The sequence below is a fragment of the Anas acuta genome, chromosome 13, assembly GCF_963932015.1.
Source record: "Anas acuta chromosome 13, bAnaAcu1.1, whole genome shotgun sequence".
NCBI lineage: Eukaryota > Metazoa > Chordata > Aves > Anseriformes > Anatidae > Anas > Anas acuta.
Window position 1 is genome coordinate 13,334,052 of NC_088991.1, and position 18,844 is coordinate 13,352,895.

The window sequence follows — 18,844 nt, forward strand, 5'->3', positions numbered from 1 at the left end:
CTGTTGGAATAAAGTCTCCATCTCTGACTTAAATAAACCTCCCTGGCTCTCTGATGTACTCACGATGTAGCTGATGCCAAGGGGAAATCTTTTTCCAAACGGGTCTCTGTTTCTTCCTCCAGCATCACCTGTCCAAGCACAAGCACAAGCACATATCAGGCTTCCTCAGAAGCTAAAGGCTGCTCTAAATGTGATCCTGAGCCAGGCTGGTCAGTCCAGCCTGTGTAGTCCCCTCCATATCAAAATACCAAGATGCTTTGTTTAAGTATTAGTCAGCTATTATTATTTTCTTTTTCTGATTTACAAAAGGTGTTCAAATGCCTGTGGGAGAACAGGAGAGGTGGGGAGGATTGCAAAATGCCACACATTCCAGCAGGGTCGCTGCTCACACCATCAGGGCTCCAGACTTCTGGCCTCAAAAGGTAGCCTCGTGCTTACCCAGCTAGGTGAGCCCTGCATGAGCTGCTGTGTCTCCATGCAGCTGAAAAGCTGGAAACCTTTCCCCACTATTTAACTAACAAAATGCTGGGTGTCAGCTTTGCTCTTACAGACTGTTGCTAGAGCTCCTTATCCACAGTGACATGTCTTTTGGGGAGTCACATTGTCAGACCTGGAGCCCCTCTGAAAATTAACACAGCTGGGGGCCCAAAAAAGAAATAAAAGAAAAAAAGCATGGAGGTAAGTGGAAATAAATAAATTGGAGATGTCTACTCTTTTCTGAAAATAATTGTGTTTGACGGGAGAAAACTTTTGTCCTATTTTTTGTTTTATCAGTGGAACAGCACTTGACAAGACCACTGCTTGGCTTTTCTTTTCCTGTCGTGCAGAGGGAAATATTTCTGCCTTAACAGAAGTGATGCTTCCTTACAGACAAAAAAGCAGCCCTTAACAGAGCTGCAGTACAGACAGCTCATCAAAGCTGCAACAAAGCTGCTGTTGTACTGTAACACAGCTAAGCAAACAGCCTGCTAACGTTATCATTCAGGCCTCACATATGCGGCACTGCAATGACCATTAATAACAGAATGGGCTAAATTCTCATACCTCTGCACAGATTTCAGCCTTGCTCTAGTAGTAGCCCCGCTCTTTTCCCACAAAGCCATTGGTGAAAGCAGTCATTACAGAAATAGGGCCCTAGGAGCAGCCATATGACATGGCACAGAGCACTGAGGGTTTAACCTCCCCAAGGCTCCATCAGCGCGTTGAGATTTTATCACCACTTCCTCGCATTTGCCCTGTGAGTAGGGAAAGGAGACTGCATTTCTGCCATCATACCATGGCCTTTACATACGAGCACCATCCAGCCAAGGAAACTCAGGGCCTGGGAGGTGGTTGGAAGGATGAAACTATCAGTCCCAGCATCTTCACATCAGACTCAAACATTTCAATAGGGTTCCGGGTGCCTTCAGGTTGTCTTGCAGAGGGTGGTATGGTGTATCAAAGCATTTCCCGTGTGCATACAGCACGCTGGTGTGGAGCAGGAGCACAGCTAACCACAAAAAGGAGCGGGGAGCTTGGGCACGCTCAAAATACAACACTTTGATGCTGAGGAAACAAAAGGCTTTTTCCCAGCTAAAACTTTGACAAACATCAGCATAGTCAAATGGCACGCTTTGCTTCCAACAAAAGTGCTCCTGCAGCAGCCCCAAACAGCCACACTGGGGTAAAAAACTGCTGAAAGACCCCCAATTTTCCAAGGGAAGAGCGTGGGAACGGCTGGGGAGCAGGGCAGCGCTCGCAGCAGCCCGGGCATTGGTTTTTCCGTGGCTCCCTCTAGCGTGTACAGCCCGGAACGTGGTGAGACTCTCGCATTGAGCTGATGGACTGGATGCAATCTGAAATAGATTTAAAACAACGTATATTTTCAGAGAAAATGTTTGCTCCGGTAGAAACTCTACCATTTCGCACTGCAAAACAGCTACTGGGTCAGCACGGCTGACTGGCTGCATTTTGCATGCTCACAGAGTCTGATTTCCCATGGTTTTGAACCAAAAATTAAAAGGTCAGAAAGACTCTTCTGTAATAGCAGCTCTGGCCTATTTTTCACCTACCACTTTTTCATTTATTCATATCTTCCTCAGGGACTAATCTACCTATTAGAATAATAAGGTTATTTTCTGAGTCTAATCTAAGAAAATAAATTAAAAAGTCTAAACCTTCCATTAGATCTCAGAGAGACAGCATTTCTCGGTCAAGGAGAGCCGAGACACTCAGGGATATATGTCCAGCAAATAACATTTATTAATTATGCATATTCATACACACAGCCATGGACGGCAGGCAGCTTCCACAAGCAGGCTCATAGAAGGGTGCCTGCAAACTAATGTGTTAAGTAAATAGCTCTTCTATTGCTCTAAGTAGTCACGTAGTAAAGGAGCTCCCATTTCCAAGTATCCGTGGAGCAAAATAATAGAAAAGCTATTAAAATCCAGAGAAAGATAGATTGCATTATATTGCCTAAATTAAAGCCTAAATTGGTACGAATGTAAACATTAAGGTTCCTACTTTCCTCCGGTTCTGAATACCAAGCAGATCTTGGACAGCACATACAATATATCCCTTCAATAAATGTGTCTGTCCGTCCTCCCCTAATTTTTTTTAATCTTTGCATTATTATGAGGTCAAAGGCATGACTATACTGGAAAGAGCAGATCCACTACAGCTTCAGGTAAATAATGTGCAAGGAACAGCTCACCCTCTGCACTCCATGCCAGCAATTGGCTGGAGGACCCCATGTCCTGTGCTCTGCATATACCAGCTCAGCCTGCTTCCCTGGGGACCAAATGGGGCAGGGGAGCAGATTTTATCCCCTGAGGGCAGTGAGCGAGCTGAGATGTCTGCATGTCTCTGCTGCTTGGCATGTGAGGGGAGAATCTCAACACCTATATTTAATGTCATGATATCAAACCCACTGGGATTTGATCCAGAAATGCATCCAGAAGCATTTTGTTCTGGAAAAAACACCTTGTCCATCACCCCTCTCAAAGGCAGGACTGCCACGAGTCCTCTGCAGCGAGGACTGCTCCGTCCTGCTTCCAGTTTCCTCCTCCCACCCAGAGGGAACCACTCAGCACCTCACTGCGGGCATCCGAGCTGAGAAAGAGCCACCCCACCGGCGTGATCCATGTCTCCAGCTGCCACATGTTTGAGGGTTTCATAGCTGACTGCCAACTGATGAGCGAGGCCCCTGCTGAGCAAATCAAAATCTCGCAGAAAAGGAAAAAGGAAAAAAAAAAAAAAAGGCTTGCAACCAAATCCTTTTGTTGAGCAAATCCGAGGTACATCCTGCTTAATTAGCAGTCCTGAGAATTAATCAATTAATCAGAGACATTTCCCAGGCTTTGAGCTCTGGAGCAGCATGCAAGCACAGGGGATGGCCAAGCCCCTGTGTGAGGTCTGCGAGGAAGATGAACGTCCCAGGGTGAGAGATGGTAATGAAAGGCAGCCAGGGCTAGCTGCCCTCTGGGAGCAGCTTGCTCTCTCTAAAATAAAGGTGGCCATGCCAAAGGGAGTGTGAAACACACTGTTACTGGGGCAATGGGATCCACGGGAGGTGCAGAGTATCTGCCTACCTAATTTTAAAGAATTGGGTATTCCTTTTTCTGTAGGGCTGTGACGGAGAAGATTCAACTGCAATCCTCTATCCTGGCTAGGAACTGCTGGTGGCCAAGCATCTACAGGGATAGTTCAGGGAGAAAACCCTTGCTTTTCTCCCCAGGACAGTGAGAGCCATTGCCCCAGGGCTGACTCCCAGGGAGAGACAATAACACAGGGTGATGGATGCAGAAATATCTCATCTCATTAGAAAGCCAGCTTGAATGGAAAAGGCCCAGTGCAAGGAGAATCCACCCCATTAGCCACAAGCAACGTACTGGGGTAACTGGTGGGTGCCTGGACCCTTTGAGAGGCAGCCTCAAAGGGGCTGATCACCCCACTGAGCCCTCCCTGACAACACTGAAGTGAGTCCCAGAGCGTGACATGGCACGACATCGTGTGAACTGGCTCCCCACGGCATCACACAGCCCACAAAGCCCTCCAGAGAGATGGGAAAGGTGCTAACACTGCTCCTTCTCAGCTGCCTGCAGGAATCGGCAGTGCTGGGGATGCAAATAGCAGTGCCAGCATGTCCTCCACCCACTGCTGCAGGGTGAAAGCTCATTTTAACAGCTGACCCTAAAGAAAAGGAGATTCACCTTGCTGCCCCCCTCCCGCCTTTCAGACGCCAAGGAGAGGTTCTGCACCCACGTTTTCAGGGAATGGAATCACCATCATTCAGCTGGTGCCAGCTGAAAGGTATTTCTTTAAAGGGAACTGAATGCACTGACCTATGCGTATTCAGAATGTGCATAAATATCCAGACCTTTTTTAAGAGCCTGTGACAAACCTTCTGGGTGGATGAGACGATTAGGTTGTCTCCACTGGCCTCTTGCACGTCGTGGGCTCCTGCTATGGTTCATCCAGTTGACTAACACTGAGTCCAACAACTCTGTCTGGCAGAAGCAGCTTTTGCAGAAAGGCAGCCAAGCTTCATCTGGAGACAATAAGAAAGTGAGAAGCCCCCGCTCTCCTCGGTGGCTTGATCCAGTAGTTAATCACCCCCACTTAGGAATCTGTGCATGAACCAGTAACGTGAAATTAATGATTTCTTTCATCTTCCTGCTTGGCAGCCTGCTTGAGCTGCTTGTTCTACTGACAGTAATGATTCAATAATCTGAAAAACATTGTACTTCATTTACAGTATTAACAGCTGAGTGTACAGATACAGAGATTTTATTTATCCTTAAGGAAAGGCTGTTCTGCAGTCTGCAGAAGGTGACAGAATGAGTCACCTTTAGATCTTAATTTCAAATGTTGCCTCTGCAGTTTTGGGTTTGCATTTCAGCTTTGTACAGAAGTGGCAGAGAAGCAGCCAGGTCAAACAGGCTCGTCCGGGGGTTAGGACGCAGGGCACAGTTTGCCAGGTTTAGCAAAGAATGAGAAGGCAGTGATTTGGGGCCCTGATCCCCCTGTTTTACAGCTTGTGTGTTGCACAGTACCAGGACTGTAGCAACATCTCCTCCACCTCTCAGATGGCTTGGGAAGGAACACACTGCCCTAAAAGTGTGTTTAGCAAGTGACATTCTGCTCCACAGCTGAATGTTTCTGGGGGAAATGTGAGAGTCAGCTGCTTCATTTCAGATTTTCCTCTCCCCATCCAAAATATGACCCCCTGTTTACAGAAAATCAATGCAGCAAAAGCAGATAATGCCACCCCTCTGCCCTGCAATGGGGAAAAGAGAGATCATCTTTGACAAATGCAGAGGGCCACAAAAAGTGCACTGCCTTAAAGAGCCATCAAAGTAATTTTAAAATCAATGTGATGCTTGATAAAGAGCCAGCACGACTCCCTCCAGATGGGCAGTGACATCCTGAAAGGCCTTGGGAGGGAGTTAAAATTCTGCAGGCAGCACTTTGCACGCACAGCAGCCGATGCAGCATTCTGTCATCCACAAAAAAAAAAAAGGAAAGAAAAAAAAAAAAAGTGCATTGCAATGGCGTGACCGGGCGGTGCAGGGAAGCGTGCACCACGGTGCGTGAGTCAGCAGCGGCCGCGGGCCCGGCGAGATGCAGGCTCTGCATGGAGCCAGCCCTGCAAGCGCGTGCCTCCAGCACAGCCGCTGCACTCTGAAGGGCACCGAGGAAGCCAGCCAGCGTTAATTTTAATTCGTGCTCTCTCCATGACCGAGCTCTAGGGCACGGGGTGGGAGGGAGCAGCCCTGCTCTTGCTGCTGCAAAATCTGTGACCGTTTGGGAAACTGCTTTGGCAAAGCGCGCTTCTCCTGCCTGGTCTGGCAATGGGAGGCGAGGTGCGTGCCGAATAGGGCCTGGCAGCTGGCTTATTATTTTGGCAGAGCCCAGTGTGGTGTGGCCTCCCAGGGCAGGATCTCAGCACGGGCTGAGCCACGGCTGTGCCCCAGCTCTCCACTGTTTGTCTCAGCAATGAGCACCCAGGTGCGGTGTCCCAGTTTAGACACCCACCAAGGGCAGAACAAACACCGTACCTGCACGCGGGGACGCCTGGCAGCACGCGGCACCGCCTGGGTCACCTCCACCTGTGGGTCCTCCACATGGAAATTCAGAGTGGGACGTACAGGGCCTGAGGCTCTGTGATATCCTTCCTGTTATTCTCTTACATTTTTACAGCATAATTTTTTTCCGTATTTTAAAAAATCAGTGTGTGGCTGTTTTTATTCACAATTCGTTACTCCCAATAAGCACCCATTTTTTTTGTATATATGTAAATAAACAATGCAGCCCCATTAATTCTGCACAGCATCACATTCAGCTCTACAATTTTTAATTACAGGTGAAATACCAGCTTTTGCAGCCTCCCCACATCCTCTCTCCACTTCCTGGAGAGGATGAACTACGTTCAGACCCACTCCAGACCCCTCTTCCCTCCACCCCTTTCAGCTCCCCAGCAAGAAAAGATCCTGGGGCCAGCGCCATCAGCCTGAGCTGCAGAGCAGCAGAAAGGAGCTGCACAACCCCCTGCTTGAGGCATGACAAGTGATTTACAGCATCGCTGCTTCTTTCTGACCAGACCATAGCTGCATGTATGCCATGAGCCCATCCTGCTCCCCATCTCCAGGGAGGATGAGGGATTTTGCCAAGCAAGTGGTGCCCTGGCACTGATGCCTGTGCTGGGCAGACAGGTGCTCTGGCTGCAGCCCTGGCCACCATAGAGCCCAAATCCAGCTGCACTCCCTCTCCCTCCCTCCTCCTGTGCAGCTCTCTGTGCGGTGCACCAGGTGGTTTCCACCACAGGGAGGTCACCGTTGCTTGTGAATCCCCCGTGTGAACAATTTTGAAATAAAACACCCTTTTCCAACTCCTCCCATTGATCTCTCCAGGGGAGAATAGATGCTTGTAAAGAGAGATCAGAGAGATTTGTTTTGTCGGTTCTCTCTTTCATCTGTACATATTCAGAAACAAAAGGAGCTGCCACTGGAGAGAGGGAGATGGTGGGTTAGATGGTGGGGAGACAGAGCCATGTTGGAGGAGCTGCTCACTGCATTCACCTTCCCACACAAGGAATTAGCCCACCTTGATCTGGTGGGGAGGATTTGTTTAAAACACAAATATGGAAGACTTATTTTTCTACTGAATCAAAATAAACACATACCCATAAAACACCTCTACGGATGACAACAAATGGGGCAATGCCAGCAGCAAATGCACTGCCCAGAAGCAGTCGCAGCACAACTTATCCTCCCAGAGTGACTACATCCACAGCGCTGGGAACAGGGAAAAGGGGAGTTCCTGACATCGGCCTTCAACCAAAAGCAGCAGAAATTATTACAAGTGTGACAGGTCTCAGGAAAACACAAAAATGCCAGCAATGACTGTAAATCTGTGAATGATCTCTGCAAACAGCTCCAGGGGACACAGCCTTGGTGTGTACTGGCCACAGCTAGAGGCACGTGGGGACAACTGGCACAAGGTGGCTTCCATCCACCAGTGCCACAGGCCTCCCAACCTCAACACGAGTCTGGCATTATCCAGCTGTGCCAGCAGGTTGCCAGAATGGCCAGGGCTCAGCCAGGACATGCATTGCAATGCCTTCCCTGCAGAGAGGATTTTGGTTTTGTGTATTGACAGCTGCAGTGCTCCTGGAAGCAGCACCCTGCAGCCAGGCTTTACCCTGCTGCTGCCTGGGATGTGACCCGGTGATGTGTGCTGCAGGGACAGTGCATGGTCCTGTGTGACAGCAGTTGCAAGGGTTGTTGCCTCCTGCTGCAGCAGAAAGGCTGTAGCAATGCCTGCTGCTGCGACCAGCATTGGCACAACCCTGCACCAGCAAAAGTCACATTGATTTGTGTTTGTGCAGGAGGACAGCTATTGAGGAGCTTTGGGCTCCACAGGGCTCCAGACTTGTCCCAGTGTTGCTGGTTTCATTTTAAAAGGAGTCAAAAGGTGACATATCAACGCCAGGTCTGCAAAATCATTACCAGAGAGACACACCGGCTCTGCTCCAAGCAGGGGGAACTTTCCACAGGGGTCCTGCTGCTCAGAGGTGCTGGGGTCCCTCCCAGCTGCGGTTCCTCTCCCAGCCACGTAACCGCTTTCTGCACCGTTTCGCTGATGCTGCTGAGGGTGCTGCAACCATTCAGATAGCCCCATTCATTAGTAATTAGGCAGGCGTTGTCTGGCATCTAGATTAATCCCGCTTTTAATTATTTTGAAACTGTGCGAGATTTCCCAGGCATTAAAGATTATGCCCGCGCTTTGCTGATTCCGCAGCAATTATTCTAATGTAATGATGTCTATTAAGACGCTTCCCAGCTCGCCGTGCCCGGAGGGGAAATTCCCAATTTCTCCCGGCGGATCACGCACCTCCGGGCCGCCGGCAGCCCCCTGCCCGCTTTCCGCGGAGCTGTGGCTGGGTCACACCGAGGGAGCAGCCCCCGGGGAGAAGCGGAGGCCGAGCAGCATCGGTAAGGAGGGCTCCGGGGCTCCGGGGCTCGGCCGCCTCCAGCCCGCCCGGTACCGCCCGGCCCCGGCTCCGGCACCTCTCGGCTCCCTCTGGCGGCCGCCGAGCCGCAGCTTCGGCTGGGTGGCTTTTGAGGAGGTTTAAGGTCACGAAAATGGCCCTCCCGGGGCAGGAGGAATTCGTTGACCTGAAAGAAAAGGGTAAGTTCAGCTCCTGGATCAAGCTCCTTCCGGATTTTCTTCAAATTTTAAGGGTGATGTTTGAAAGAAAAACGTCATCTCGAAGATAATAACAGAAATGGGACTTGAGAACCTCAAAATAGCTGTTCTGAAATCCCACCTTTTGTTTGGCCTAAACACCCCTTGAACTCATCCTTCCTTACTCTAGCTCTCATCATTCTCTAACTTCATTTACAAGAAAATTCACTGTTCGCTGACAAAAGGAGCATTGTGCCACCAGACAGTGAATTTCTGCTGTGGGGCTCCTCATCAAGGTCAGGTAGCTGAGAACCCTTCAGCAGAACAAGGGCTCAAATGAATGCATCCTTCTAGGAGTCATTCACAGCCTTCCATCCATGAACATCCAGGAGAAAATACAGTTTGTGCAGTTTATAGTTTATACCGAGGTTTATGCCAACAACTTCTTGCAAACATCCTTGCAAGTGAAAACCTTATTTGCAGTCATACAAAGGCAAATACAAGTTCAGAGAGCTGAGAATACCAAAAAGCTGTTTTCATATTCTAAAGATGAACACAGCCCTCGCTCTAAATGTTTTGATTGCTTTGCATATATATTGTTTCAGTATTTCATTGCTCCAAACACAAAAAATGATATAACCTCACCTGGCTGGTCTAATGCGTCCTTTCAGAGCTGAACTGCATGACAAAGCTTCTGGGTAGAGACCACAGGTAATTTCGCTGATAGATCCTCGTGAAGCTTCGAGACAAATTTGATTTTGGGCCTAAACTCGTCACTCAAGTCTCTAGGGATAGCAGAACAGTGATATTAGCATTATGGCAACACAGTCGACTCTGAACTCAAGAAATGGATTAAATGAAATTACACTCTTCCCTGATGAGGCTGGTGGAATGGGGAGATTGCTTTAGGAAATCCGGAATTGAATTTCATAGGCAAGAGTTCAGATGTTTTGCTGTTTGCTCACGAGGGTGCCGTGCACGCTGCTCCTCCTGGCCACAGTGGAGCCACAGGTAGCAGCGGGCTGGGATGCCCAGCATGGCTCGGGAGGGCCGGATCCAGCCACAGGGGACAAATGTCCCCCTGTCCCCTGGAGGGCTGCACTCACAGGCTGTGGGTCCCAGCTCGCGGGTTGGTAGGGAACATCTCCCTGAGCGCCTTGGCACTCTTGATGGCAAAGGCAAACAAGAAAACATGGAGCATGTCCTGTCCCTCATTATTGCAATTTTAAAATCATGTTGAGCCATTTCTGCATATTAACTCTGGGCAAGCCTTACCTGACACCTGGGACAGCCAGTGTCTCGAAGGGGCACTAAAAGCAGACGGACCACACTGCCAAAGGTCCCCCCCACCAGGGTCTGGCAACAACCAAAGCTTCCCCAGCTCCTCTCAACTATTTTGGAGACAGGGCTGTTTTTTGTAAGTCAAAGATTTAAATCCATCACCTGCTTGGAAAACATTTTGCAGCATTCTGGGCCCACAGCTGAAGGTGTGCATTGGTTTGACAGGTTCACTCAATTACCTGATGTTTCTGGCTGAAATTTGAGAGGAGATGTATCGGTTTTCCTTCTCATCTCCTTGGTGATTTTCATGAGCTGAAACATCAATTGCATTGCATCCATTAGGTCTCATTCATGTCTCTGATCATTTTTGATGTTGTGAAATTTTTATAAGTTACATGAAATAGAAATCGAGTAAGTTCACTTTTACTCAAAGATGACAGTGCAATCAAATATATTACGCTATACTAAAACATATAATTATGTTATACAAATAGGTTGCAAAGTTCATTGACAAAAATCAGCTGAGCGATTCCCTTCCAACAACCCCTATGCACTAGACACCATCTAGGTAAGTTTTAGTAAATACAAAACATTTGCCCCAAGTATAGCACCTTGCAAGACCACCATAGCTATCAACTTCCCAATCTGTTGGAGGGCAAACTGAACAAACCAGCAAAACTGCAGATCAGTTTTGTTACAGAAGTCAGGATGGCTTTTAACATTACAGATTCCTTTTAACATTACAGATCAGTGTTACCCATCTCCATCTCCCAAACAGTCCCCAGTTTCACGCCAGCTGCCCCTGCACTGATGCTGGCAGCACTAGTTCTGCTTCATCCCTGTCTGATGGAAACCCAGAGACATCTCATTGCTCAGAAGAGTCTCAGAACGTGCCCAGGCTTTTCAAAACATACCTGAGGGCCTCAGTGCTACCTGGTTCATGGATGTAGCACCTCAGCTTCTACGTTTGTCCAAACACATCCCCCATCCTCTCCATCCTGCGGCAGAAGTTTTCCCAACTGACAAAGTACTCCTCTCAAAAGGCAACCCCCAAACCACTTGCATTTATGCCAGACTTCACTGTTTGGTGTTTTTTTTCATTGCAGGGAAGCACCTTTTGTGACCTCCATGCCATTAGCAGCTCCACTGGCAGCACTTCCAGCATACAAATATATAAAGCCGTGTCAGTCAAATGCATGTGCGCTGGCAGATCCCTCCACATCCCCATCTAAAACACCAAGGCTTCACAAAACCTTGCAAAGAAAACGTTCCACAGGTACTCACAACAGGAAGGGCACCTCCGTTCATACAGGGAATTGGATTAAGCCAAGACAAAGGCTTCTCCGGACACCTTTGGGTCTACCGGCCCCAGTGTGAGTCCTGCTGATCTGAGGGCACATTTTATAATCACCAAGAAAGGCCTCCATCCCAATCATAAAAAAGCCTATTTTCTAGTTGATTTTGGTCATTCTGCTCCTTTTCATCTCATTTGCTTTTGCATCTAATTCTGCTTTTTTTTTTTTTTTAATTATTATTATTATCTTTTGTGCTTGAAAATACCTCAGGAAGCAATAAAGCAGGGTGCACTGGAAGCTGCAAGACAGCATCTCCTGGCGCCAGCTCTGGTGCAAAAATGGTGGGTATCATACAAAAGAAAAGAATAATCATATGTATACAAACACACATACATGTGCACACCCAGGAACAATCCCATAATGATGCAGACCATTGACAATAATATTTAAAATCAGCAGAAACTACCACTGAGAAAAGCTCTGAAAAGCAGTTAAAACCTGTGCAGTAACTACTGAACAAAAGAAAGTCCAAAGTGGCTTTGCTCTTGAAGGCTGTAGTTTAAATACACTTCAGAAAAGCCATAATTTTAAATTCCTATATTTGCCTGCCAACAGCTATTTCATTTGTGTCAAAATTACCATCCATTCTGAACTGCACAACTCCCAATGCATCTTCAGATAAAGAAATAATCACACGAAAATCAGAAGTCTGTAGTTAAATTTTATTTATCAGTTCTATTGTTAAATTACACAATCAAAGTCAGTGGATCGGCTTGTAAATCTACACAATAAGACAGCATCTACAGTGGAAATCAGTAGAATTTGATATGATTATGACAAAACGGTATCCTTATATTCGTACATCCCCTATATACAATAAACAGTATACACAAAGAAAATGCAACTAGTCTCTGTAAACCATGCACACCACAGCATAAAAACAAAATGCACCTTCTGCAACAGGCCCTCCAGCTCGCTCACGGTTAAGTCCTGTTTCCAGCAGTGCCTTTCAGTTTTAAGAGCGCATTATTTTCCCCCATAAAAAAACAAAATACAACAGAGACATCATATTGGCAACTGCAGTTCTCATTAAAGAGAAAAAAAAAAAAAAAAAAAAAAAAGCTGTACATGACATTATTCTCTTTTCTGAGTTGCTAACGCAGGGTATTGGTTTGCAGCCGTGCTTTTCCTTTGCCCCAGGCAGGATTGCTGCCCACCCAGGTCGCGATACAACGTCAGCTGTAACACAGCTTTTGGCTAACTTAGGCACGGAGCCTTGAGATGTTTTCAAAGCCTCCTTCTGCATTTCATGCCCCCTGCCCTCTTTGTGTATATAATATTACAGGCAAAAGGAAGTAGTGCAAGTGAGCCTTGTAAGCATCGTGTATACCGGGACGAAGAGTGCTGTTTCCAGGTGCCTCCGTCACCCAGCGCCGAGCGGGAGAGCCAAGCAGACACGCGCGCACCAAACGCGACTGAGCACGCGGACAGAGATCGCCCTTCAGTGCAAAGCTCAACAGCGCTGCAGGCTACGTACAAAATTTCTGAACTTGCTGAATTTATAACCAAAGCCTTACGGAGCTTTTTTTTTTTCTTTTTTCTTTTCTTTATTTTTTTTCTTTTTTTTTTCTTTTTTTTTTTTTTGCATAGAGATTATAGGAGCCCCTCACCTACAGCCCCATCTCCTCTCCCTGTTGGTCTTGGTGAGCCTGGTCCTGCTGGGGCCGATGGGGCAACAGCTCCAGCTCCAGCAGTGCCTGCGTCCTGTTTCACCATGCAACTTTCTCATACTGTGTAACTATGGCTATGGTAATACTTGTTTCCATCATTTTTAGTCATTGCTAGTCTGTCGTCACTAAGAAGGGCTCAAGAGCGTAAAAAAACAGCCCTATTTTCATATTGTGTAGCAAAGATTTACTGGAAGTAAATCCTAATTCAAGTGTAAATCTACTTCTTCAACTGAGCAATTCTCTTTATAATATTGCTGGGATTAGAGATTTTTATGACTTTTTAAAGACACTATACAAATATCCGCAACACAATTTCATCTAGTTTATATCACCAATTATTAAGGAATAATAAGTTCAGCATTATGTATTCTAATGGGTAAGAAAGACCTAAAATTAGATACTGTCACAAGATTATAATTGGTAAAAGGCTTTATGAAACATGAAGATGTGCTGTAACTTCTCCAGAATGGTTAAAATCATATTGACCTGAAAATTTCTGGAAGTAATGTCTTTAACATAACGTTGGCATTGAGTTCAGAAATGTTTTTTTTTTTTTTTCTTTTTTAATATGAGTTAGATCAAGCTTAAAACTCTAAACAGCAGTAGGTAGAAAAAGTTTAAAATTTTAAATATTTATATAACTAGAGAAATTACTTCTATTCCTTTTAAAAGCCAATATTATACATAAAACTAGTCAATATTCTTTCTAGACCTTTACTGTTCCCTTCATTGTCCATTCATTAACTTGGTAAATATCATAAGCAGTTGGTGCCCTTTGAAAACACATAAATAAAATTAAGATAAAATCAAAAGGAAAAGGTTTTGCTCATATACTGTATTGTGAGAGTATGTTAAATGCTCATTATTAGGAAATGAGTTTGCTTCCCAGATAGGTTTCAGCAGAGAATCATAAACATTTTCCAGCATCCCATTTTGTATTCATAACTAATTTAAGGATTTCTTTTTTTAAATAAATGTCCAAACAACCATTTCCGATGAGCTTACTTAGCTCCTGTATTTCATAAATAATCCAACAAACCTAAAAAGGACAATTTAATTACGCACTAGGATTAAGTGTTCCACGTACAGTACAACATTTACTGCAAAGGCAACTGCAAAGGCAACATTTTAACCTCTTTTTGCTTCAAATATTTAAGAAGCTTAATTTGTCTGGACTACTCTGTCGGCTCCGATTTGGGTGTTGGGTTGGGTTCTGCTTTGCTTTCAGTGTCCAGCCAGTCTCCTGAGAAGCTCCCCCCACTACCGCCGCCACCGCTCCACGTTCCCTATGTAGTCAGTGCTGGAGCTGTTTTCCCCCTGCTCTTTCAGGTGCGCCTGCTTTGCCCTCAGGATCTTGCGCTGCTCCTGGCGTTTCCGCCGTGCTTCCTGGTGTTCCTTCTGCCGCATGTACTGGTACCGCTGCAAAAAAAGGTCTTTTGCATAATCGTACAATTCCATGTCTAAAAAATTGAGGGCCTCGATGCGCTGCTGAGTCTGCTCGTCTATCTCCACGCTGGAGGCCCTTGTGCTATTGTACTGCGTGAACGGCGAGATGAAGTTCATGTTAAAAGTTTTCTCAAAGAGATACTGAGTCTTCCTTTGAAATTCAGTAAGGCCGAAGAAGGCCATGCGCTTCAGGTTCTCCTTGGCACTGTCTAGCAGAACCTTGTTTCTCTGCTCCTCTGGCATGACCGACAGGTTGTAGCATCCCACCAGGCTGAGATCGGACAGCATGCGGACCTGGCGGTTGTTGGCAAGGTTGTAGGGGCAATCCATGAACTCCTGGAGGGAGCAGCCCGACCAGTCGTCCCCCGTGTAGCAGCTGGGCAGCTCCTCGGTGGTCGGGGATCGCCCGTCGCAGACATGCAGGGACGCTTTCCACGTGGCTCCTCGCTGGACGTGGCGCCATTCGCTCAAGTATCGGGAGACAGGGTCACGCAGGATGGTGATATAGTAGAAATTCCTGCAAAGGGGAGAGAGAGGCAGAGCATTTAGTCTCCTGCGTCTTGAGCACACGGCATATTAACACTCAAAATCAATAGAAACTTGGAGATGCACTTAAGATGCTTTCAGAAATCCTGCTGCAGAGTGCTCCTCTGTGTGCTCACCTCTCCGAGGTGAAGGATAACTGAACAAAGTCCCTGTGGGGGAACAGAAACAGTGATATCTGCACATGGATTGCTCTGCTTGACGGGTTTGCCTCTACACAGGCTGAAGGGAACCCTGAACTTCCATCTGTGGTGGGCTGCCCACGTAGTAACATGCTCACACTGGGCATTAAGAGATGCCCACATGGCTACATCACTTAAATCCCCCCTCCAGAGGAGCAGCACAGGTTGCTCCCCAATCACGTGGGAACTTCATTTGAGAGCAAAGCGTTGTTTTGTGCACAACCAAGCTGGGGTGACAACTTTCTGTTGCCTGCAAAGCGCTGCTTATATGACTTGTCACGGTGAGCAGCTGTGGGTCTGAGCTGCACAGGCCCTACAGCAGGGCTATGCCTGCAAGGAGAACATTTCCTGTAAGACATTTCCTTTCCAGATAAATGGGATGTCCCCAGAAGACCCAACCTCCTTGAACTGAAACGAAGATCACAGAAAAGCCCAGGCAAACACCATTTTATCCTCCTGCTTTCACCTGATACAAAGATGAGAGAGGATAGAGAAGTAAATAACAGGAAATTAAACGGTGCGTTACAGTGCTTTGTAACAAAAGATATTCCAAGGGAAGCGGAGGCTTTTGTTCGGAGCAGCAGGATGGTGGCACACACGGGGAGGCTGCATGCACGGCTGTGACATGACAGCACGTGCCAGGGCAGCACCAGAAGCGCTATGGGCTGGGCATGGGGAATATCCCTGCCCAGTGCCCAGAGACAGCAGGATGCCCTGCCACACAGTACTGTCAGGGTAAGAGCAATCTGCTTCAGCAAACGGAATTGAAGCAGCTCAATAAGCAAATTGTCCTGCCAGGGAAGCTCGCTCCTCCAGGCTGAGGACACAGAGCAGCGTGTGCCCAGCAGCCCCAAGCCCCCAGGCTGGGACTGCCGTGTCCTGGGTGCTGCGTGAGGAGGAGACGGGGTATTTCTTTGCTCTCCAGGAGACATCGTGGCTGGCCACCCGCAACCAAGCCTTTGTTCCCCATCGTTTCCTTCAGCAGAAAAGCCACTAGATGTCAATGTTTTACAGAAAATTGTCTCTGGGTGAACTCAAAAATGAATCACAGCCTCTGAAAGCATCCAGTAGCATGGGGGACAGGAAACAGAGAGAGTCACCATTCCCCTTCTCTTTTAGAGCATCCAAGCTTATAAATGATTAAATAAATGGAAAGTACAATAAACTTGCAAAACCAAATACAGCCAAGGAGCCTAATAAAGCATCAGTGGCCGACACAATGGCACCTCATGTCTGGAGAGCCAGGACGCCACAATCAGCACTGCCACGTGTTTGCAGGCTCACCCTGGCACTGCTGCAGCCACCCTGGGCTCTGAGGGCTTTGAGCGCAAAAGCAAACATGTTTGGTGAGCCAAGGCCCCTGCCACGGTCCAGAGGAAGGTAACTTTTCCCAAAGTCTCATTGCAAAGCGTGGGCACAAAGAACATCTCCAAGGCAAACGAAAGCCCCTTCTTTAACAGCTGCCAGAACTCCTTGCAATTGGATCCAGTTTACTACCACCCTGCACTAAAATAATGACCTGATCCCTCAAGCAACAGCAAGTTAGTACCACAGCTGTGGCATGCCTATATATAACATACATGTATAGTAAGAAGCCTTGAATGACCAAAGAGGCTGAAGCAAAGCCCTGCTTACCCTCTGTACCAACTGGCCCGCTTTCGCACCATCAGCGGTTCGAGGAGGCTGGGAGCAGAGCAGGATGCAAGAGCGGGGTGCTGCTTGCTGAGGGATGCGGCCAGCAAACCCACAAGCTCTAAGGTCATCACAGCAATCGATGGGGAGTTAATGCAAGAAGGAAAACAAATGCCGAGCCAAGATCAATGCAGTGAGCATTTTATCATAGCTCAAATTCTTCAGCCTCTCTCCTTTCGTGCTCTTTGGTCACAGGCAGTGACAAAGTGCCTCTCTTTGCTGCTACTGTAAAAACAAAAGAATGAATAAAATGTGCATGTTGGTGGAAGAAACTGTGTTGTAATGGATCACCATCACCCCAGGTGGCCGATTGCCTCATCCAGGCAAGTATCTCCATCAGGACCTGTCACAGCAAGTTGAAGACCAGGTGAAGGAGGCTGAACAAAGCCATTTGCTCATAGTGAGGATGGACGTGGCCAGGCTCCCTCCAGCACCTCGTGCTCAAGAAACCAGGCTGTGGGCAGACTTATGGGATGCCCACATCACCTGCTCTGAAGCACAGTACCCTACAAACAGGCCAAGCACTGTACTTCTTCGTTATGCCATGTCATACTTTGCTTTGTCAGCTGCCGGGCCCATCTCAGCTGCCTTGTGCATTTCTCCCCTTCCTCAGCCTCTTTGTTAAAATTCTTCTGGAAAAGGCACCATTCCTTCTGGGAACACCAGCTTTTGGGTTAGCCCCAAGCCACACTGATCAAAGTTTGAAATCATGGCAGCTCCAGAAAAGCAGCCACGCTGCTGTGCGTTTATCTGAACTGAGCTTCAAAAAGTCACAAACGCTTTAATGCACCATCGAATAAGAGCTGTGCCAGAGACAGATTCGGCCATCAGTGCTCAGAACATCCTTCTGCTGCAATTGGGAGGCAGATTCAAAGCTTTGCAATTATTTTTAGCTCTGTACGTAACAGCTTGTTCCCTCTGCTATCTTAACAAGGGGGTGTTGAGCTCCTGCCCATTCCTTGAAGCTTGTGCTTCAGAGCCCAAGACAACATGTTTGCAGGTAGAGCTCAGACTTCACTGTGAATCATCCCTCCAGCTTAAAGAACTGCCCTCTTCAGAAATACAGGTTTCCTAATAAAGTTTAGTTGGATGTCTATGAAGAAGAGAACAAAGGTTGCTCGCAGGCAACTTAGAAAGTAGGTTGACCCTGGGGCCACCAGGAATCTGTGATGGTACGACAGTCACTTGTTCCTGCTAGCTCCCTGCACACAGCTATTTCCTGAGGACCGCGAGCACTGAGCAGTCTCACGATGCCGAGTTTTTGCTCCCTGTGCTAAATCAACTGCTCTGCTTATCACATCATTGCAAGGTTAAAGTGAGAGCATTTTTGGGAGCAATGAACTATTTGCACACGATCCATTTCTGCAGAGGAGCTCAGAAAAGGTCAGAGTCTCTCTTCAGATAAATGCCCAGCTAATGGCTCACACACCCTCCACCAGGGCTAGAAAGCTGCGCCGGGGAGGTGGTGATCCAGAAGGTCCCACACCACACCCCTCTTCTGCCCGGGCTCTGATTCAGCTTTATGCACAGCCCTGGCATGGAGGGCCTCTTTACCTGCCCTAAGAGAGCAAAAAGCAAACCAGCTCCCAAAACAGCCCTGGTGCTGCCTAGAAATAGGAAATTCTTGGTGCTTTGGTACATCTATCATGTGTGGGAAGATTTTTGCTAAAAGTGACCGAGCAGAGCACACAGTCAGTGCGCAAACCTTTCAGCTGTCCAGTGCCTCAGCCCACAGCAGCCCCCTCTTCTTCCTGCACAGACCTCGGAGAAAATAAGAAGCAAACTGAAACCTCAAAGACCTCCGGTGATTCTCTCTGAGGGGTTTATTGAGATGGAGCCATCTGCTCTCTTTGAAAGGTAATTCTGTGGTCATATAGTGCATCTGTGCCATGCCGTTCCCCACATTCCCCACCTCTGCCTAGCGCAGGGGCTGAATGAGAATCCTTCATTTTTATTTTTTCAACCTAATGATTTTTTTAAAAAGCATCCTCGTAGCAAGCTTCTA

At 47.4% G+C, this 18,844-nt stretch overlaps 1 protein-coding gene across 1 annotated transcript in view; it reads right to left on the bottom strand.

The window, feature by feature from the left end:
* Positions 1-11,954: 11,954 nt before the first annotated feature.
* The window catches only part of HS6ST2 (heparan sulfate 6-O-sulfotransferase 2), a 128,965-nt gene continuing 122,075 nt past the window's right edge, over positions 11,955-18,844 (bottom strand). Inside the window, exon 2 of the mRNA XM_068696808.1 lies at positions 11,955-14,939. Within this exon, the coding sequence (XP_068552909.1) occupies positions 14,237-14,939 (703 nt within the window). The 3' untranslated portion in view covers positions 11,955-14,236. The remainder of the gene's footprint in view (positions 14,940-18,844) is intronic.